Source organism: Pelobates fuscus, chromosome 9 (genome assembly GCF_036172605.1).
Source record: "Pelobates fuscus isolate aPelFus1 chromosome 9, aPelFus1.pri, whole genome shotgun sequence".
NCBI classification, from domain to species: domain Eukaryota; kingdom Metazoa; phylum Chordata; class Amphibia; order Anura; family Pelobatidae; genus Pelobates; species Pelobates fuscus.
Genome location: NC_086325.1, coordinates 70,451,775 through 70,475,826, shown reverse-complemented (window position 1 = coordinate 70,475,826; position 24,052 = coordinate 70,451,775). Strand labels below are relative to the sequence as shown.

Sequence of the window (24,052 nt, the reverse complement as noted above, 5' to 3'; positions counted from 1 at the left end):
AGCACCACTGGTTGCAACCCTTTTGGCTCATGTATCTTCTTAGCTCCTATACCTGTGAAAATGGGGTAGTTCTGCTGTCTGCCTCTTGTTCACAGTAAGTGTACAAATTTAGCTTCCTCCCCATCTCCTTTTGAGAGTAAAAGAAAGTGCAGGATATTTATTAGTATCTAACATGTGAGTTTATTATGCAACGCTAAACCTGAGGTTGCAGGCCTCTTTACTCTACCAAAGAAAGGGGTTGAAGCCAATGTTCAGCTTCCCAAATAGGATCTAAGTCCTCATTGCAGAAACATTACCTTCTGTCACATCAATGGATGTGCTTCCAATAGCATGCATCTCTATTATACAGTTTTAACAGTTATTTACAGTCATTAGGGTGCCACATGTGATGTCTTATCAAGGTGTCCATTTTCTCTGTCAATCCTTAAATACACTATATTTGGATTAGACAGCTTTCTGCCATCAGAGACACATACATCCCTCTACCCATTCTCCAGAAGACTCCAATAATAATAATATAAAAGAGACACATTCTGTTTATATGCAAATAGTGTCTTACCATAATACTAATAATAGGATGTTAAGGAAAGTCTGTGTGAGAAAATCTGATAAAATGGCGGCACAACCAGGCTCCGAACACAGGTTGTAGTTTAGCGAGAGTATCTCTGTCTGAACATGCAAAATACGTATATAACCAGTTGCTTTTACGTTTCTGCTCATTAAGATCTTAAATTGCCCGTGTTGAGAGGCACAACACTATTTGACTCTCTGACTACTGCCACAATACTACAATTACATGAGGAAAAGAGTCTCTATCCCGGACTAGAATTTCTCTTTTCTCACAAATGTTGCCATCTGCAGAGGTCCAATCTGGGGGTAAAAAATATATTTTACAGTTAATCGATAGACATATTCCCACATGGTAAATAGTTGGTTGTGCATGGATCCAGCAAGATTTCTGCTTGATGTATAAGAATATTAGCTTCAAAGGGAATGAAACATGTTTCGTAGGTGAATTCAAACATTTTTTTTCAAGTTTTTGAAAAAAACAACAACAGTATTACAATATATATTTCGTTCAGTTACAGCAATATTGATGGTGTTTAATATTGTATCCACCAGATGCTATATTGCCTAATCCCATGTACTGGATATTCTTTATTGCAGAATAAAGTGTGGTTTGCTAATGACATGTGAGATACCCAAAGGGAGAAGTGGTTTGAGGGATTATAATCAGTATTCAAGCCCCGCAGACGCAGGAAGCTTATATCCATGACAGGAAATTGCTGATAAAGGAACCTTAAAGTCTGACAGATGTGCAAAAAAGTGAGCCATCTCTTATCTGTGGCAAAGTTAACTAACTTTTGCATGATGGACTGACACCGCAACCTTTTCTAACACATTTCCCAACAGTATCATTTCTACAAAAGTATCTGCTAATTATTTTTGCTCAGGGATACTTGGTGTGTTCGGGGAAATTGCGCTCAAATGTTTGGTTTTTTTTAAAAACGTACAATATACTTTTTGTCATATTTCCAAGTGCAGTATGATCGTATTCAGAATGATGCTGCCAACCATAAAGCATGTTGGTTTACCTTCTCCATGTGGCTGAGATCAATGTTTATTTCTCATCACCTCACAGAGAATAATTATTATTGCCCTACTCAAAATAAAACATCGATTGAAGGCGACAGTGTGGGAAAAGCATAGATAAAATCAGTGAAATACAATTGAAGTGCAGTATATTGAAGTAGAAATGTGCATGACATAAGTGAGAGAGGATTTATAATCTAAACCTCATTTTTATAAGAGGCACCGATCAGGGATGTGTGAGATGAATAATGAAGGACAACACAAAGATGTGATATACACGCTATCAGTCACACCATTAAAACCACCTGCCTAATATGCTGCCAAAACAGCTCTGATGCATTAAGGCATGGACTCCAGAAGAAGTCTGAACATGTCCTGTGGTATCTGGCACAAAAACATTAGCATAAGATCCTTTAAGTCCTGCAAGTTGCGAGGTAGAGCCTCCATGGATCGGATTTGTAGTTCACAGACACTTTGGTGGCCAATGCAACACCTGGAACTCTTTGTCATGTTCCTCAAACCATTTCTAAACAAATTTAGCAGTGTGGCAGAGGGCCATTAGGGAGCACCATTGCCATGAAGTGGTGTACATGGTCTGCAACAATCTCTAGGTAGGAGGTATGTGTCAAAGTAACATCCACATGTATGCCAGAACCCAAGGCTTAACAGCAGAACGTTGACCAGAGCAGAACATTGCCTCTGCCGGTCTGCCTTCTTCCTATAGTGTATCCTGGTGCCATATTTTCCTTTTGTAAACAATGCACATGCACCCTGCCATCCACCTGACCTAAAAGAAAACATGAATCATCAGAACAGGCAACTTTATTCCATTGCTCCATGGTCCAGTTCTGAGGTTCACGTCCCCATTGAAGGTGCTTTGGGCAGTGGACAGAGGTCATCATGGGCACTCTCACCAATCTGAGGTTACGCAGTCCCATACGCAGCAAACCGTGATACACTCTGTATTCTGACGCCTTTCTATCATAATCAGCATTAAGTTATTCAGCAATTTAAGCTAGAGTTGCTCTTCTGTGAGCCTTGGGTGCTCCCTATGTGTGTCTGTGAGCCTTGGGTGCCCATGATTCTAATGTTGGTTCACTGGTTGTCCTTCCTTGCACCAGATCAAAGTCTCTCAGATCTTTTTGCTTGCCTATTTTTCCTTCTTCCAACACTTTAAATAAAAAAAAACTGACTGTTCACTTGCTGCCTCATTTATCCCACCCCTTGATAAATACCATTGTAAAGATTTTAATGTTGTGGCTGGCTAGTTTATATAATAATAATTCACCATCTATTTGTATTGGTCTAACAGAGGCTGACATCGGATTATGGTTGTAGGTGAGGAGCTGTGTCAAATAGTTTTGGCATGTAGTGTTATTAAATTCAGAACAAGAGTGGGTATGCTTCCTCACTTTACGAGGGAAAGTTCCTCTTTAAAAATACTTTTTTGTGAATCTCAAAATGCTTTATAGGTAAGATTGCCCCGTAATAAAAAAGCAATAAAGTCTAAGCCCCATTTTCTATGATGTTGTCTTGGCTTTAAGAGCAAAACACTTTATAATATGAAATGCTATCATATCAATTTATTTGATTAGACTGAAATATCGTATAATTGCTTCTGCTCCTCTATATTATCTAGGACTAAACATAGGTGATGTATCATCAAAATCATCATCAAACATTAGATCTCTTACATTCTTTATTTTTATCACAAACAAAATCAACTGCATGATTGTATTCTTAAGGAACAATGTAGCATTAGAATACATATTTGTATTTCTAAGGCAATAGTTATTTTGCCCCTTGTCATGCCAGCCCCCATGTGTAAAATAAGAACAATGTAAAAAATATTCATTCGTGTTACTCATCTTTTCTCCAGCGCCGAGTCTCCCTTGGTGTTGCTGTGACTTCCTCCTCAGGTTGCGTCATCCAAAAGGCCTGTCTGTAGTACGATGGGCCAGTCTAATGTGCCTCATAAAGGAGCATTGGGGAACGTAGGCATATGTACAGAGATTGCCGTGATGCTCCTACGATTCCTTTATAGGAAATCATTGTATTTAATGATTCTCTCTGACCGACTGTGATGGCACTGTGCATGTGTGCGTGACATCACAGTATGACAGTATATTACGGTATGAGAACCTAGAAGTAAGATGAAGAGAAGTGTTTATGATAGGACTCTATAAGTAGGCACATCTTCAGGTTGTTCAGGAATTTATGAACTCCTCCTGGTGATAGACAGGCAATCAGAAAAGGATTAGCATGGATGATTTTTCATCAAAGGTTAAGATAAATAAATAATTGCTATCTGATGTAGAAAGGAAGTAGGAGATTCTTGACCTGGGTCCTATATAAGCTTGGGATAGCTCTGCCATTTAAGACAAAAAAAGAACTGGTTAGTTTAGGTGTTTATAAATCAATACACAGGTAAGAGGGATTTTGCCATCTGTGATGGTTAGGAGGTTATTGTATAAACGAACAGAGATCATAAATTGGGGTATGTCCCGATAAAAAGGGAGGCTAGATATTTTCTTTCAAATGGGTCATAATAATTAAGCGTTGAAAGTTCCATTACATCTCCTGAATGCGGCCACATGGTTGTACCCTTGCAAACAACTAAACCCTCTAGAGAACTCTGGACTTCTTCAACAAAAGGATAAAAGCCATGTATAGTTTACTTCAACATGCCAAAGATCACAGGACAGTCTCCATTGTTGGATTTACACTAAACAGAGCATTTTATTTACTGGAAGAATGGAATCGGAACAGATTCCGCGCCTAAGGAAACACTTCATAGATTTTTCCACTGTTAGTATACGTTTAAATAGCTCAATTTCTCTCTTTAAAAACTGTTTACTTTGACTAGAAAACTTTTGGCTGCATTTTACTCAACACAACGAATTGGCAAACATATCCAAACAGGACTGACAAATAAAAAGGCTCTTGCTAAGTAGCGAGTGGGTAATTATTTTCTGTGGTGGAAACAATATTGCAAAAACTGGCTTGTGTAACTGTTTATAAAGGCGCAATATATTGTCACTGCCACTTTGTCCGTTAAAGCAATACATTTATAGTGATGTGAGAGATATATTATCCATTTAAGTAAATGATTAATAATTCTGTTATTAGCCATGCAAATTTTTTTAAAAAAATTTCAAGAGATCAAGGAATTGATGGGTTTATGTTGAGTAAATTTAAGGAAGGGTCGCCGAAATGGTAGATCCCCAGATGTTGTGGAACTACAATGCCCATGATGCTTTGCTTTGCATTTGTATCTACAATGTTCTTACTGCTGGATCTGCATACTGCACGTGTATCCTGCTTGGCTTATTTCAATCTGACGCGTTTCGTGGGTGTCAGCCCCACTTCTTCAGAGATGGGATCGCCCATCTCTGAAGAAGTGGGGCTGACACCCACGAAACGCGTCAGATTGAAACAAGCCAAGCAGGATACACGTGCAGTATGCAGATCCAGCAGTAAGAACATTGTATGTGCCAGAAGTACCTTCCACGAATTGGGGATCGATCGGCATTTGGCGCTCATCTCTCAGAGTGAGGTCTGAGACGCACGCCAACCTCACTGACAGCCGACCGCTAGAGAGAACAACTGCAACACAAAGTATCCACGTCCATCCTAGCCGGTCCCTGTGGCAAGGCTCAAACAAGGACTATATTTTTGCTGGTAACATTCTTGCACATCGTTCCTGGCTTGCATTTTTATATATTCTAACAATTTAATGTATATTTGTTACAATAATAAACTTCTTGTCATTTTAATTACATTTTTACATCTAGTCTTTTAGAACATAAGTGGTTTCTATTTTAAAGCGATACCTTACGTTATTGCAAATAGGAAGCAGTTCCTTATACTGCATCCCTATATCACATATGGTTTACATCTTTTTACTATAAAGTATATCAGAGAGGTGTACACTTCACTCTGTCTGTATATAACAGATCAGAAGACGTATACACCTTATATGGCTGTATTTTGTCACAAAGTCAGGTGACTTAAATTCCATCACATTTTAGAGAATAGTTCTACATACTATATCTCTATTATATATGGTTTACAACTTCACCTATGAAGTATAGCATTTGGTGTATACTCCAATCATTCTGCCTGTAGCAGATTTAAAGGTGTACACACCACACAATACTGCTGCACTGTTTTTCCCTGAAATATTGAAATACGCCTCGGTCTATTTCTAACTATCAATTTTAATATAATCCTATTGGTGATATAACATAAGCCATTTTAGGTGGATTAGCTCCTGGAACACTTACACCAATTCAGGTTGTCAGTTTTACTAATGAATGTAGTGTGTTTGTAGTCAGTGCAGAGTGTGTATAATGAATGTAGTTTGTAGTGAGTGCAGAGTGTGTATAATGAATGCAGTGTGTTTGTAGTGAGTGCAGTGTGTATAATGAATGCAGTGTATGTTGTGTGTTTGTAGTGAATGTAGTGTGTAGTGGATGTAGTGTGTGTAGTGAATGTAGTGTGTTTGTAATGAGTGCAGAGTGTGTATAATGAATGTAGTGTGTTTGTAGTAAGTGCAGATTGTGTATAATGAATGCAGTGTGTGTGCTGGATGAAGTGTGTGTGTGTGATGGAAGATGTGTGTGTGCTGGATGATGTGTGTGTGTGTGCTGGATGATGTGTGTGCGTGCGCTGGGTGATGTGTGTGTGCTGGATGATGTGTGTGTGTGCACGTGTGTGTGCTGGATGATGTGTGTGTGTTAGATGATGTGTGTGTGTGTGTGTGTGTTGGATGATGTGTGTGTGTTGGATGATGTGTGTGTGTGTGTGTGTTGGTTGATGTGTGTGTGTGTGCTGGATGATGTGTGTGCATGTTGGATGATGTGTGTGTGTGCTGGATGATGTGTGTGCTAGATGATGTGTGTGCTAGATGATGTGTGTGTGTGTGTTGGATGGTGTGTGTGTGTGTTGGATGGTGTGTGTGTGTTGGATGGTGTGTGTGTGTGTGCTGGAAGATGTGTGTGTGTGTGGGCTGGATGGTGTGTGTTGGATGGTGTGTGTGTGTGCGCTGGATGATGTGTTGGATGCTGTGTGTGTGTTGGATGGTGTGTGTGTGTGTGTGTGCTGGATGATGTGTGTGTGTGTGTTGGATGGTGTGTGTGTGTGTGTGTGTTGGATGGTGTGTGTGTGTTGGATGGTGTGTGTGTGCTGGAAGATGTGTGTGTGTGTGGGCTGGATGGTGTGTGTGTTGGATGGTGTGTGTGTGTGCTGGATGATGTGTGTGCTGGATGATGTGTGTGTTGGATGCTGTGTGTGTGTTGGATGGTGTGTGTGTGTGTGTGCTGGATGATGTGTGTGTGTGTGCTGGATGATGTGTGTGCATGCGCTGGATGATGTGTGTGTGTGCGCGTGTGTGTGCTGGATGATGTGTGTGTTGGATGATGTGGTTGTGTGTGTTGGATGATGTGTGTGTGTGTGCTGGATGATGTGTGTTCATGTTGGATGATATCTGTGTGTGTGCTGGATGATGTGTGTGCTAGATGATGTGTGTGCTAGATGATGTGTGTGTGTGTGTGTGTGTGTGTGTGTTGGATGGTGTGTGTGTGTGTGTGTGTTGGATGGTGTGTGTGTTGGATGGTGTGTGTGTGTGTGTGTGTTGAATGGCGTGTGTGTGTGTGTGTGTTAGATGGTGTGTGTGTGTGTGTGCTGGATGATGTGTTTGTGTGTGTGTGTGCTGGATGATGTGTGTGTTGGATGGTGTGTGTGTGTGTGTGTGCTGGATGATGTGTGTGTGTGTTGGATGATGTGTGTGTGTGCTGGATGATGTGTGTGTGTGTGCTGGATGCTGTGTGTGTGTGTGCTGGATGCTGTGTGTGTGTGTGTGTGTGTGTGCTGGATGATGTGTGTGTGCTGGATGATGGTGTGTGTGTGTGTGCTGGATGATGATGTGTGTGTGTGTGTGTGTGCTGAATGCTGTGTGTGTGTGTGCTGGATGCTGTGTGTGCGTGTGTGCTTGATGATGTGTGTGTGTGTGTGCTGGATGATGTGTGTGTGTGCTGGATGGTGTGTGTGTGTGTGTGTGTGTGTGGCTGGATGGTGTGTGTGTGTGTGTGCTAGATGATGTGTGTGTGCTGGATGATGTGTGTGTGCTGGATGGTGTGTGTGTGCTGGATGGTGTGTGTGTGTGTGTGTGCGCTGGATGATGTGTGTGTGTGCTGGATGGTGTGTGTGTGTGTGCTGGATGATGTGTGTGTATGCTGGATGATGTGTGTGTGTGTGTGTGTATGCTGGATGATGTGTGTGTGTGTGTGTGTGTGCTGGATGATGTGTGTGTGTGTGTGTGTGCGTGCTGGATGATGGGGTGAAGCATTTTTTTTTACTTTATGTGTTTTTATTTTTTTTATTTTATTCCCCCCTCCCTGTTTCTTACCTTGTCAGGGAGGGGGGAGATCGCCTGGTGGTCCGGTGGAGGGAGGCAGCCGCTGCACACAGGGACCATCACACGCTGTGTTCCCTCTCCAGCTCTAACTCTCGCGAGACTTGCCTGTGCGGAGCGGGTCTCGCGAGAGTTAGAGCCGGAGAGGGAACACAGCGTGTGATGGTCCCTGTGTGCAGGTAGCAGGGCAGGTCCTGCAGGACTAGTAATGGGAACGGCGTTCCTGCTTTGGAAAAAGTGCAGGAACGCCGTTCCCATGCGTTTCCTGCAGGACTCGAGCCCTGTTTATAACCCATATTAATATGCCAGAAAAAGCTCTGCTAAAGGCCTGGTAATATCACCTACTTACCTTCTATTAGTTGGTAAGGAAAAATCAAAATCTAAGGGCAAGCTTGCAATTTAAAGTCACCATTTTGTTCTGGTGCTCAGAATTTGTGTTTTTACGTGTTCATGTGTGTATCAACACACACACACACACACACACACCTACACAAATGTATGTCCCTGTGATGTCCTAAGATTAAGGTGAAATTCTGACCATGGCTCTAACCTTAGCCCTACCCCTAATTAACCCTTTTTTTCATAATGTATTTTTAGCTTGATTATGTTTTCGTATTATATTTATTTTATATTGGGCACTATTAACCAGGTCTCCACCTTTAATGTAAATAAAGATTAAATAACCTTTGTACCTACCTCAAAACCAGTGCATGGCAAGGTCCTCCTTGGTCATTTCCACATCCCGGGAGCAGACTTTGAAGCTTCCCCATGCGGGCGCACTCCCAGCACTGCCTGCAAGGATAGAAGCAAACTACGCCTGACGCCAGCACGCAGTGCGCTCTTACCTCAGATGTCCTTTTTGCACAGAACTCACATTAGGTTGTGTACGTAAGAGTTCCGGCCTGCCTTAGTTATATGTGCCGATGTTGCAACTAGTCCCAAGCACAAAACTACAGATTGCGCTGTATGTACAGAGTTTCAAGCAGAAACTCTGCTTAATCGCCCACCACCATGACTACTTCTGAAAGCAGAAATGGTCATGGGGTTTGGAGTTACCCTTCTATGTAACAATACTTCATTCTTGCAAAATAGTGAATGCAAAACATTGAGGTTTATGGGATAATATTTGAAAACGGTTGGAGAGGAGTGTTTACATCTATGAACTCTGAGCTCTTTAGTCCGTAAAATCATTAATGAATGAAAAGTTGCCATAACAGCAAGATGGTGAACAATAAATTCTTTCTGCTTTTTCTGTTACTTTGTGAATATTTTGTCTGGAATGATAGAAAGGTCAATTATAAACTGTCCGAGATAATATTGATAATAACATTCTACCAAAAAAGCAAAAAAAATATTTTTATAAAATTATGTTCAGCTATGAACAATATTTTCATGTAGCAGGTGAAGAAATGCTCAACTGAAACATTATCTTGTTATTATTAATAGTGGATAGACAGTTAATTCAATGGAATAAAGCGGGATTATGACAAATAGAGAAACATATTTATTTATTTTATTTATAAAATATTTTACCAGGAAAGATACATTGAGATTTCTCTCGTTTTCATGTATGTCCTGGGTCCACAAATCATTGCATTGTTACAATTAGGGTACAATAAAATACAAAAACAATATTAATACACAATAAATACAAAATTTAACATAGAACAGGTAGGAAATATATAATCAACCATGACAGGTGCATTTTGTTTTGAGGTATGTAGAGAGGGATCTCTTAAAGGACTTTAGGCTTAGGGAAGATTTTAAATTTGTAAATAATATGCAAAAAAACTCCAAAAACCTTAGCATTAAGAAACATTGTTTTTTTTCCCATCGGGCCTTTGTAGTAATTTACTAATAAATTACAGAGTTTTTAGTAAATTTCATAACTATACAAATTTATTCACAAGTTAGAACTATTTTAACTAGCTGGCTAGATTGTTGCTAAAGAATATGTGAATGTGCTCTTTAACACTGTTTTGTGTAATTTACTGTGCAAATGTTAGTCACTACAGTATATATCAAAGTAGTGCGCTTGTTTTTTGAGTTATGGGACAGATGAGGAAAACTAGACGTCATGTTCAATATAGCCTTTTTATTCCAACATCATTCATTTTTAGTATTTTTTTTTCCATCACAGATAGCACTTACATAGTGTGTAACCGATGATCTCGATGATCATCTGTGTCTCTTACTTTCTCTTTTCAAACAATTTCAATTGACATTTATTAACATAAAGACTATTTTCTGTTAGATCCCTTAAATCTATTTTACATTGCGGTGTTACGGTCTTAGACTATAAACTTATTCGATTATCATCACTTCTTGTTTTGCCACTGGTAATTCTGTGTATTAGTTCCCTATGGCACACCTTTTGTGAAATACACTAGTACTATATATATAAATATTATATTAATATTAACTGTCTCCACTATTCAACTATAATGGAGCTATCAAGAGTATCAAGATAATATAGACATCAGGCTAAAAACACAAAGTACCCACATTAAAATTCCAGATAATTAAGGTAGCAGACCTTGGATTTATGAGTTTGATAAATATTTCTAATAAATCGCAGAAAACAATTTCTCTGCAATAGGGAGAAAGAATACTTTGGAAAAATATACTGAATCTGAGAAAAAAATACAAGTTAACTGAATGAGAAAGACATAGATGTAGATAGATAGATAGATAGACAGACAGACAGACAGATAGACAGATAGACAGACAGACATATAGATAGATAGATAGATACATAGATAGATAGATAGATAGACAGACAGACAGACAGACAGACGACAGACATACAGACAGACAGATAGATAGATAGATAGATAGATAGATAGATAGATAGATAGATAGATAGATGTGAAGTCCTCCAAGAATTAGAAAAAAAAAACTGCCATACATTCCTTAAAGAGGCACTTTAAACACCATGACCCACTGCAGTTTGTTGTGGTGGTTATGGTGTCAAGCATCTTCAAGCAGTTTTACTGTAATCTAGAGCCATGGCATCTATGATCCAGCCATTCATCACTGATATCGTGAAAGAGGAGTTCCCCTTATACTTTGTCACTACCAGTTTGGCCAATTGGTAGTGATACCAGTTGGCCCCGATGGAACCCATGTAAATATCAAACTATTTGAAAATGTAACATAAAGTATTCTGTAGTGGTTACGGTGTTTACAGTACCCCTTTCATTTTGTTACCTAGTCTGACACATATACTAAGTTGCATGTGGCTTAGACCCTTTAGGTTATTAGTGAAACATTGTACTTGCTCACAGCATTCTGGATCATGGCAAACACATCTCATTGGCTGGCATAACTGTAATTTATCAATCTGTGATGATGACTTAGAGTTATAAGCTTAAATCTTCATATATGATTATAATTGTGGCCATGATATATACTATCGATGTATACAACACAGGGTCTAAAAACTGGTTATTTTACATTAAGTACAACACAAAAAACAACTCCATGTTCTAGTGGTCTATAAAATGATGTCTCTCCGTTCCTGTGAAGTATGGAACTATATTTCTTTAATAGAACTCTTTCAGCTTCTTTGAAAACAAGAAAACATCATGTTGCTTTAAGCCATAAATGGGTTTAAATTGAACAGTTTTTGAGGTTTGCATGCCAAGAAACACAGATCTGGAGCTGGCAGTTTTGCTGACGGATAATGCACAGTTACAACACAGAGCCCAAATCACCGTGAGCGGGTAAACTCCAAAATGTTACCTTGGAAACATAACACAGTAAGGGAATTGTTGATCAAGCTGTCCGGTTGACAGTTTTAAAACCAAAGCCCAAGACGAAAGCATGTGTTACCCAATATGGCCTCATTGGAGAGAGCTGCTCCCAGCCCTGGGATTGCTTAGTATGGAGTGAGAAAAACTTATGATATGATGGGCGACTGGTGCCTCGGAATCCATTGCTGAAGCAGTTATTACTTACGGTTTTGTCGGTTTATGTGAAATATATAAAGGAACAATAAGCATAGACATGTACAAGAGGTATGTCAGGTGCATCCGGGTACACCCTACGCAGGGCCAAATTGTCCTACCTTTCAACACAGTAAAGGAGGAGACTATATTTAAAAGAAGAAAAACTACCACAACAAGAGGACATAGTCTTAAATTAGAGGGACAAAGGTTTCAAAATAATACCAGGAAGTATTACTTTACTGAGAGGGTAGTGGATGCATGGAATAGCCTTCCAGCTGAAGTGGTAGAGGTTAACACAGTAAAGGAGTTTAAGCATGCGTGGGATAGGCATAAGGCTATCCTAGCTATAAGATAAGGCCAGGGACTAATGAAAGTATTTAGAAAACTGGGCAGACTAGATGGGCCGAATGGTTCTTATATGCCGTCACATTCTATGTTTCTATGTTTCTATGTTTCCCCTATTAGGTGTCCATAGGCATTTATGAGTGAGTTTGAGTTAGCTTGCTCTGTTTTTAAATATACAAAAACCATAACCATCTTTATATACACCTTGATATTGGTGCATTAAATTTTTTTGTAACTTGTTTTTTGCTGCACGCTTGTGTCACACTACCTATAAATATCTACTGTAGAATGAAGTCTGATTTTGTGATGTCAGCATGTTGGTCACTGATAGATGATGTACATTATATGAATACAAGTTAATCGGATACACAAATATATACCACCTTCATGATTCATTTAGCAAATAAGTATTTTGACGCCTATGCTAATTAGAAACAACATAAAAATAGCGGAATTACCGATCTCGGAGAACTAACAAGTTAATGACAAAGTTCAGGCTGAAATAACTGAGATTAAAAAACAACAGCAATGACTATTTGACCTGGTGTGTTTCTGTTTTTAGTGACCCACCATTTGTTGGTCAATGATGGTCACAGTAATGTTACTGACCACACACAATTTTATGCATAATTAAAGTAGGTCCCAAGACTTTGATGTTCATCAATGAGCACTAGCATAAAAAATAACACTATGGCATGCAATGTGTTCTTAATCTAGTGAATCAGTCTTCATTTTGGAACCTTGTTTTGTTTTTCTAGTTTCTTTCTTTCGTGTTTCATTTCTAAGAACCCCAGAGAAAGATCACCACAATGTGCACTGTGGGTGCATTGCAAAATAAGCATCTTCTAGCCGGACCGAAGGAATTCCAGATCATTTCTGCCCAAACGAGACCACTTTGGTGGTGCTCTGTTTACAGACAGCCTTTATTGTCTGCCATGCCAGTCACTGTGTCAACCTTGCATCTATGCCAGGAGAATGTGTGGATGTTTGTATGTTTTTCATAAATACATAGAAAAAAATCATGTTTATGTATTTCCTGTTATTAATTAACAAATAGCTATTAGCAAATGAATCGAAATATTAATCAATCCATAATGCTGTTCTTTTTAAAGCAGTGTGTTGGGTATTCAGTCGATACCCAGTACGGTTATTTTCAGAACATTTTTACATCTAATACCATTGTTTAACAAAGAGAAAAAAAAATAGTATTTTCCTTCCTCACATAGCTGATGAACTGAGAAGCTTTGTTGTAGCTATTTGGGTGACAAAATGGTTTGTGAACTAAAAATTGGATTTCAAAATTTAGACAATAATAGGTTGGAACTAGAGTTAAATAGGATACTTTTTTCAAACTTGACTATTTACATTTAAAATCTGCTTTTAATTCAGCCTAAGTCCCTGTTTAGTGAATAAACCACAACAAAATGCAATAATAACCTTGGAATGTTAACATGATTCACTAAGCAAAACAATTACTTTATGTTCACCAGAGAACTCTGATTTGTGCTAAAATAATAACCCATTACCTAAGAAAATCCCCATACCCACACCCAGGTGTTTTAAATCACCCCGTAACTGAATAGGGTAAACTAAACAATAATAAACACAATTTTCTATAAAACATGAGATTAGCCTTTTCAATGATGTCATACACGAGCGCTGATATCCAGTTGGCTTGATTACAATCTGACATATTTCAACTTCAGTTTTCAATGTAAGCAGACATAAATGTGTGCATGTACACATCTCCTCTTACCATACCTGCCAAATATTCTGTATCCAACGAGACAATCCCAGTGTGGGAACAAAGTTCAATTTCACCTTGTTATTTTTCTAGTGTCTGAGTTCTCGGAAAAAAATGATGGATAGAATTATGTAAACATGGGCATAAGAGTAATGGAACATATTGTGCATGTATGCATTTTACTGGGTGCATCTTACAATAGTGCTAAAAATTATATCAACATCAAATCATTAAATCAATAAACATTTTAGATACATTTATATAGGGCTTAGTAGATGCACCTACACTGCACAGAATGCCTGTTTAAGCACATACGGTCATATTAATGCACCACATTGAAATGTCTAATTTAGAGGAACACTAAAAGCTTCCTGAAGTGGTCATAGTTCCATAAGTGCCATGCTGCTGTCCCACAGTAAATAGTTAAGCCATTTTATTATAGCTTTATTACAGCTTGACCCTGACAGGATACCAGCAGCAACTCCAGCTTCTACTCTTACTCTGCAGAAAAACCTGTTTATCTCTAGAGAACTAAGGTGGGCCAATCAGGTCCTGTATCAGCTGGACAAGAAAGACACCTGAATTCTCCTACAAGAGAAGATCAGATGCAGCATGGGCACCCAGAGGGACCCAGGTAAGTTGGCAAACCATGCTAACATACTTTGACTACTAACTCTGTGATGACACCTGGGCACTCCTAGCACAATAACCTCTACAACTGGCTGTATTATTTACTGCTTGTAGTGTTCCTTGAGGAAAAAGGTTCTTGGAGATAGGACCTTTAGTGATGACCAACCAAAAACGCTTTTCAGATGTTCTGAAAAAGTTTGGTTTCTAATTTCATGACTTCTTTACAGAAACATAGCTTCTGTGTATTGTGAAGTTCTGTGGAAGTGTAATGTAACAATGTGCAGTAATTTCCCAAATATTCCATTTACTGTGTGTTTTTTTTTCATCCCCCAAATTTGATTTACCATCAATATGAAGAAAAATACAACACACATTGCCATGTTTTGTGTGCATAAGGTAAATATTTTTATACATGTATTGGTTAGCTTGGTCAGCATTTTTGTTTGTTTACTTTTATTGGCAGAATAAGATAAGAGTTGCTGTCCCTGGTATCTAGCAGGGGTGCAAGAGGCAAGAGGACCGTGCCCAGGGTTACTGACCTCCATCATTTTTGGTGAAACCTATTCACTAGTACAGATAGTATTCACTAGTAACCTCATGTTTCATGGTAGACACTTTACGAAAAGCATGGTGCTTGTTACCCTGCACTACAGTCTCTCTATCTGTAGTACTGCACATTTTTGGCTGTGTTTTATTGCATTATAGTATGATTCCATTGAAAAATATATATTTTAACTTAAATTCTCTTTCAGAAGATATAGGACTCCTGGGTTACTTTGAGTCCGTCCCTCTCACCTTATCTATTTTCATAATACCTCCTTCCTCAACCCAATCTTCTTCGCTCTCCCTTAAACCTACCCTGTTATTCTCCAATCCTTTTAGTTCCCCAATTTGTTGATAATGGTTATTTATACTGGTATAATTTTTGGGACACGTCTGACCAGAGCAAACCAACAACAACAACAAAAAATACATGCATACCTTCTGTTCTTTGTCTCTGAAAAGATAACATACAAAAAATATATCACGATTTATTGCAAATATTTATGTTTTTTGCAATAAATAAACTATATTGCTTGCTTTTTTGCGTGAACTCTTTTTAAAACTTCTTGAAAGAACTTATAGCAATATTTTAGAGGGCAATAGAGATGGGTACTTTAAAGATGAAGGTTGTTTTTTTATTGGGTATGTTAAAGGGTAGGTATGCTTTTTTTGCTTTAACATGGTTTTCATACAGCATAGAACAAGAGAACTAATAAAATATCTTGTAAGATCTGACACTGTCCTCGTGACTCCCAATTATTGGTGGGTCACAGATGTTTTGTAGCACAGCTCCTTGTGCTGAATTTTTAGTAAAATATCTGCCTATAAGCAGAATATTTTTTATCTAATCAAGACATTTTACATTTTTAAATGTTTCATTCCAATTCACAATCTAACTTTACATGTTATAGTTTCATGATTCGTAAAGCTTTGTAGCATATGGGGAATGGTGACATTTACTAGAAAATGTATACCTATTTCAGGGAAATGATAAATATAAACTCATGAGCCAAGCATATACAGAATTCTTGTGACATCATGTTTTGTTTAACATGCTTTTGGGTTATGAAAAGGCCAATATGCGCAACTAATCAAATGCAGACACTCATAACTAATGTCCAGTACTAAACTACAAGCTAATGTTTCACATGTTGGTGACCACACATATTGTACATTTAGATTTATTTGCTTAACCCCTTTGTGACTTTACGTCATGATAATCCTAGCAAATTATCTTTCATAAAATGCTGATATAACTCGGAGGAAATTTATCATAAAATCTGAATTTAAACACTGCTACAAGTACAATCATACCATGTTTCAGACCGAATTAAATTTAAATAATAAAACATATTTGGAGTGTTGTAAACATTGTGCATGTGAAAGAACAGGGGTTATTTTTACAACGCCTTTGACATATTTTTTTACTTCAGTTTCTTAAATAATACTTTTTGTGTAGTTAATTTCTGCTGTCCATATTATCAAGTAGTATAAAACTCCAAATGTAAGACTCATGGAAAAACTCTGTCAAAAAAAACGTCTTCGTCGTTTTACCCGTTAATACTGTACTTTATATGTACACACGACACTGTGCATGCATTGCTATAGAGCACACTTGCTGTGATACATCTGGCTAGTAAACTGTATAGTATGTATGGTGAATGTATACTTAGTTGACTTGCAGTTCACTAGCCAGATGTGTCACAGCACGTGTGCTCTATAGTCACTTCACCACTCAAAGTTGCATATTTTATTCAACCACCATAAAAGTGACCCAAGAACATTTTGACCTCTTGTGGAGCTTTAGTCAAGGATTGAGAAATAGCCCAAAATAGCAGAGCTAGAACAGCTCTATCAGGGTTATTTACTGACAACATCATTCAAAGTGACTTTCAAATTTCAAAAATAATGGTCCAGCACTCTCTAAAAGTGGTGTAGTGTCCTTGTATTTAGTGCACAGCAGAGAGCACACACAAAGTATTGTTTTGCTTACACAGGAGCCCTTTTCATGTTTTTCTAAGTTTGCTGGCGTATTCTTTTTTATTTGGAATTACTTTTTTTTTATATTTATACTGGAGGTTTTTACTGCTCCCTACATTTGTACATTTTCATCCATGTTGTGCTGTTCGTGAATTTCAAACATGAGTCCAGAGTAGCTGAACTAGAAGCAAGGCTGACTTAGAGAAGTGTTCCATTTTGGATACTTTGAACTGAAATTTGAAATACAGTTTGAATTCACTTGGAATTCTCCCTTCAGTAAATAACCCTATATGTGTTTTATACTCTTTACTGGCGGATTGGGAGAATACGGGAAAAAACAAAACGGCACTGGCAAAATGTATTGACACTCACGCTGTGTATTGTATGATATTGTGTATTACCATTGACCTGGAACATGTATTAACAATACGTCTGCTATTATTTCTCTTGTAGAAAATGAGGGCTTCAGTCCAACGAAGACGCTCTTCATCTGCAATTACCAGGGCCCTGAGCAAAAGTAAATCAAACTCCAGGTACGAAACTTTAATAGAAGGGTACACATATGACTATCAAAAATGGTCACAGTGGAAGTAAGGAGGAACACCTGTGGTAATATGAAATATTAAAAACTACCTGCCAGTATGTTGATCTACTGCAAGCAATTGGGGCTGAAGTACTTAAGTAATTCTAGTACTTAAATAAAATAAAAAAAAATCTGTAGATAAATCACCATGGAAACTAATATAATGTTCCATTTGAATCCATTAGTTTACATGGTGATTGCTCTACTTTAAAACTTTGCCCCATTTTCTATAAGCAACAGTTTTGTAATACGATTGAACGAATAAGCTGTCAGTAGCCTCCATAGGGACATACAGGAGGTTTTACCAAATTATTACGAAGTTAGTTTTTGTTAAGAAATGTGTATTAACATCACTAGATGGAACGATTTTCTGATTGTTCTGTGTTTTTAGTGCTTTTTTTTTTTAGACATTATCACAGATGAATAAAAGGAAAATCACATTATCTTAATCCAACACCAAAAACTAATTTCTCATCCTACATAATAACATAGAAGAGACAACAGCAGCCAAAAGATTTTCAGTTCTGTTTATCTGCCTGCTCTCTTATAAATAATTGCTCTGGGTGTTTATCTCTGCTTAAGAGTTTCTTAGCTTAGAAATTAATTTCGATGTTGCGTTCCAGTGCTGAGATATGAAAGAATTCTCATGGTAAATCTGGCATGACTAAACTGAGCTAATTACTCATATTAGAATTTTGTTGTATTTGAGCTTCAGATATTTCAGATAAAGATATTTTATTTAATCTGCTACCTCTGAGAAAATATGAAAAAGGGACACGATAGACTCTCAGATCACTTCATCTCAATGAAGTGGTCTAGGTGCCATGTCAACCGGTTTGATTCCCTTTCAGTGGTATGTCGGGCACTGCAACTGTAGTGGTTATGGTGATGGGAGTGTTCCTCTAAGTTATTTGGTACATGTGACGGAGCTCCTGTACTCCGACCGAGTACCTCCGCCCAATCCACTTCCTAGCCGCTTGCCAGGAATCTGGAACGCTTCCGACCCAGTCACTGAAGCTTGACTGGGGTCTCTCAGGAGCTCTTCCAACCGACTAAGCTGCATCTCTCCTTCCAGGCAGGTTTTGTCCGGGGCCCATTCCCCTGCAGCCCTGCTTCCAGGCAGGTATCCACATCCACCTGTAATGTGGACTTGGCTCTCAGGCCAATTCTCTTGCTCTATCCCTGGGTTAGAGGGATCCTGCAGACAGTAAACAGGTACGAAGACTGTGTCACTGGGATCCCTACAAATCCACAATGGACACCCAGTTTCAAGTGGAACTAAAATACCATTCTTTATTTTTAGTCAGGACTAGCCCATATGCTCATAACATTTAGATTCATGTGACAACTCAATAAAAATACAATCAAAAAATACAATCAAATCATAGCAGACAACATACAGCAACTTATTATAAGACACTGCCATATTTATAAAGGGGTGGAGACTGGGGAAAACAATAATTTATAGAAAATATCTCTCCTGCCTGCAGAATTAGCAATATGCAAATCTACCCGAATATGCAAGTTAGCAAGCCTTGCTATTCAGGTAGTGCATATCACTGTTGCTAGATCTTTGCAACCAACATGTGGCGCAGTACAGGCTCCACAGCCAAATCCACCTAGTTGATTGCAAACATAAGCAAGACAGAAGAGCACACCAACATTTAACCCCAAACAACCACATTACACACACACACCCTGCCCGCACAGTGGACAAAGGGTGACTTAAACATAGGAATCATTCAGATACCTATTTGCATTGTCCATCTTAAGCTCTTGGTGATGGTGTCTACCGTCACAGTGCATATGTTAAATAAGCCACTCTTACATTATACATAACCACTAATCATAAATAAAAATTGTGCAGTTACTGTACATCGCCCTCTGGTAGAGTATGCATGAATGTGACTTTCACAGAACCCTTTCAAAATCAAAATGGCACCCAATAGGAATCCTTACCCTTGAGCGCTTTCTAAATGCTCTTAGATAAAATCATCTTTGATTTATAAAAAGTCCATGACCATATGGTCTTGAATGTAGCTAAAAGCTCCCGCTCTTTTGGAAACAATCCACCAGGCCACCCCTTAGTCTATGGAATAATAATATTAGATGGAGAAACTAACATTTAGTTACTCAGCCATATGGACCCACTGGCTGCTATCCACTGAATCAAGAAACTTTCTGACTGCATTAGGTGATGTTAGCTTACCTAGGGGGCCCGTGTGAGGGAGTCTGCCCCTGACTCCTAACAACTCTGGGGGATTTAGAAGTATAAATAGGATGGGGTTCTTTTACTAATAATATCACATAAAGAGACTACCCCTACTTCCCTTCAGTATTATATGTTGTAGAATGGATGTCAATATTTTTGGGTTGATGCAGTTCTGTTTAATATTGCTATGTGCGACACCATACTACAACGTTAAGATATATTTAACTGACTGCAGTTTATTTACCAGGTAATTTTGTTTGCCCCTATTTGATTGCACATATGTTTGCCTTGATACAACTGTTAATGTATGTTTAGCCCGCTAATACCCTGGAGATGGATCGGTCTCTGAAAAAATGTAAATAAAATTTAATTTACAAAAAAAAATATTAGTTATTTTTATTCCATCTAATACAATCTACTATAAAAGGCAGAGAGAGTGTCAGAACAGTGTAATCTCCTTTTTTTAGTACACTGTAACACAGAGTGATAATAAAAACTATGTTCATTAAAGCAGTAAAATGAATGCAGTGATTAAATGTCATTAATACTTTCCACCTCATTTGCTCAGTCCAGTTTTCTTATTAAAATATATTAGATCTTTCACACGCTGTATTGACTGTGCTCCCACTCAGACTCTATGGCATGAGTAGGCAACATCTCTCCATAATGCTCTAACAGCCATATTCCTGGCAAAGCATCAGGGGAGATGGAGTCCACAACATCTGGAATGCCTGCTCTACAGTTTCTTCACCCAAGTCAGCTCTGAATTAACTCTTCTCATCATCAAAGCTCCTGGGTATTCATTTCATTGGAGTTTAGAGCAGTGTAATCACCAGCCTCACTCTTGTTTTATGGATATCACGGGGGAAATAAACATTATTTAAGAACTTGATCATGGAATATGGGGAGGGAGCTGGTGGCTGCAGATAAAACTGAATTTCAGCAGGTGGTATATTTTTGTAATTTTCCCTTCCGTGAGTTTCACTTTGATCTAAGATGAGTAGATTGTATTTTCCTAGCTTATTAATGAGCATATACTTAATTGATTTGTATAGATATTGATATAGATCCCATTGTACAGCACTATGGAATCTGATGGCGCCATATAAATAATAAAATAATAATAATAGATATTTAGGTCATTGTATTCAATCGCCTCTGAGTTGAGTCCTTTCTTGTGCGTAGTGCAAAGTGCCCATATATCATCACATAGGAAAGGTGAGTATTATAGCAATATATTTTGATCTGTTGGCTTGTTCCCTTGTAATATGAAACTTAAGATATTGGCAAAATGTTCTTTATTCAAATTTAAATATCAGTCGCAAAAAAGTCCCCAAAATGTAGCAATTAAAGACACCTTTCCTGTTCAATAATGTTTTGTCTGTTTATTTTTAACATTTACCTAATTTACCGTTAAAAAGGAGATTTCAAAACTAACTTTCCCATTTTTATGTAACACAAAGTTAATATTTTGTTTTAAAAGCCCTTGGAAAATCTTGTAAAATAGCTTTAATTTTGAATTTCATTGTTTCACTAGGAAAGAGTCAACACTGGTCTAACTTTAGACATGATATTGATGATGTTAGCTAGATCTTCAATATAGGTCTTGATTTAAACATTTTTGGATGAGTAAATATGTTTGGATAAACTTTCAAAAAAAAATTTAATTTTAAAAAATATGTCATATATAAATATATAACAATATATATAAAAAAAACATCAAACTATTAAAAAAAATGTAAATCATTTGAAAAGCATATTAAAAAAAAAATTAAATTGAGACCATGATTTTAAAGTAGGATATTATCTTTCTATGCAGTTGTTGATGCTGTTGATAGCATTTTTTATGCTCTTAATGCACCTCTCCAATGAAAGGTGAGCAGTGCTAAGAAATTGCTTGCAACTTGAAAAGCACACACACCTTTCTGAAAATATATTTTTACCTCTGCAGAGCAAATGTTATGTTTAATGGCTACTAGCTGCTTAACTTGCTCCAGCTTTTTGAAATGCTTAATTTCTAAATCCCATAATGCATTATGTTGTATACATATTTGCACATTTTCCTAGTACATAATATCAGCGGGATCATTACGGTTGGCGTAACCCAATGCAGTGGCTCATAGTGTCACTCCACCATGGACCTCCAACTGTACCAGACCATTTGAGGTCCAGTGGTAAGCTCTTCTGGTCTGGACCTTTACTTGGCACAGAAATGTGTATGTTCTTGCTGTTTTTTTGTTGCCTAAAGATAGTGCTGTAAGTGTCACCCCCTATGATTGTGTACAGAGAAAGGATTGGGTGTCACCCAGTGTGCTATGCAAACCTCCACGGCCCCAAGTGAGGATACTGCATTAATATAAATATATAATATAATACAATCAGCTAGAATAGGTCATGTTATAGAATTTTGCATTTGAGATGGCTTGAATGCAGTTATCACACATTGGAAAAAATTGTATCTAATGTTTATTTTTTTGATGAAAAGGATGTGCTTTGCACAAAACGGGTTAACGTCTCCCTCCTTTGCTCCTTTGTTATTCCTGTGTTATCCTATTCCTTGTCCCATGTTATTGTCATTTCAATAAAGAATTACTTTTAGCCTACACAATCAAGTCCGGATTTTTTATCCTGTGATTGACCCAGCACTATCGATTTGCTCAAATACTGGTATACATAATCATCATTTGTCCTGTATTATCAAAACAACCTGTATACTTTATCAGAGTAGTTGTAATGTACAGGCTTAGAATAAGGTTTTGTCTGGATTTTCTTTGCTATAAGACTCAAGTATCTAGAACATTGTTCTGATATTGATAGCAATGTTCAGAGGGTGAATAGGAGAGGTTAAAATGATATACTTGATAAGGAGATATTTGTTTTCCTGTTGCTTGAAATTTCAATTTTTGGATAGAGATGACCAGGCTTCCTGTTGGGTTTCCTGTACAATTTCTCTGTTCTAGAAGAATTCTTCATAATAATATTTTTTATGCAACACTAATTTTAGAACAGACACCACCACAATTTAAATGGGCCTGAGCCCCTAACAGGGTTGTACTTGGCCAGAGGTTCAAGGAGGTGCCACTTATTGTTGTTCTTGTCTTGTACCTTCTTGGTGTCTAAAAATTATTCCTTTGTGGCTCAGTTTTTTTTGAGTTAGAGACCTATTACCTTTTGTTATGGTTTTGCATACAAGTTTTCCAAATTCTGGACTGTTCATTTTTAGAGATGTTTATTTCTGCAATGGAAAAGGAAATATCACAAGGTTAAGCCAGAATTTTCTCAAGAGAATTCATAACACCTCATTTATCCGGTTTTCTAAATAAATGTTGTTTTGGGATATTTGCTCGTAAAGAAATTTATCCTAAAATTTCCCCAAGAATGAGATACAATTCTGTAGAAATGTTAAGTCGGCAAATGGATGAAAACCAATATCAAATCAAATTAATATCGGTTTTGAAACTGTTAGATGTAATATATATTAACTGAAGTTTACAGTCATTTGTGATGTCTTGTGAACAAATGAATCTACAAAGTGCTGCTTGCATAAGCAGTCCTTCTAAATGTGTCAACTATTCGCTTGCCATGGAAAGGTTATGGATGAATGGAAAAGCCTTCTTTCAGAGAGTTTATTGATGATATGGAGATGTAGATTATCTGAGCAGAAAACAAAATCATAAGTAGAATGTGTGACGTTTGTAATTGGTGTAGGACAGACCAGACAAAGACACTTATTGATTCTGTGTTGTAAGAACCCATGTTTCCCCATTTATAGGGTCAGTCCAAGAGCCATAACCACTACAGCATGCAGTAGTGGTTATGATGCAAAGAGTGCCCTGGTGCCATCCTACAGTACCTAGTCATACCATTTTCAAATGGTTTGACTCTTACCTGGATCCCACAGGTGCCTCTAGGTAAATACTTACTCTTAACTGATGTCAATTATATCTATGTTTGTAAGGAATTCATTTACTGAAAGTACTAGCTGACACTCTCAACCAGTGAATTCCAACCAAACAGGAACACAATTGATAACTCTACAGCAAAAAGGGACTGGGGG

The 24,052-nt window shown here is 37.7% G+C and overlaps 1 protein-coding gene across 1 annotated transcript in view; it reads left to right on the top strand.

Moving 5' to 3' along the window:
- LOC134572823 (rho GTPase-activating protein 20-like) overlaps nucleotides 1-24,052 on the top strand; it is an 84,250-nt gene that overhangs the window by 30,669 nt on the left and 29,529 nt on the right. Inside the window, exon 2 of the mRNA XM_063432060.1 lies at nucleotides 17,654-17,733. Coding sequence (XP_063288130.1) covers nucleotides 17,654-17,733 — 80 coding nt within the window. The remainder of the gene's footprint in view (nucleotides 1-17,653; nucleotides 17,734-24,052) is intronic.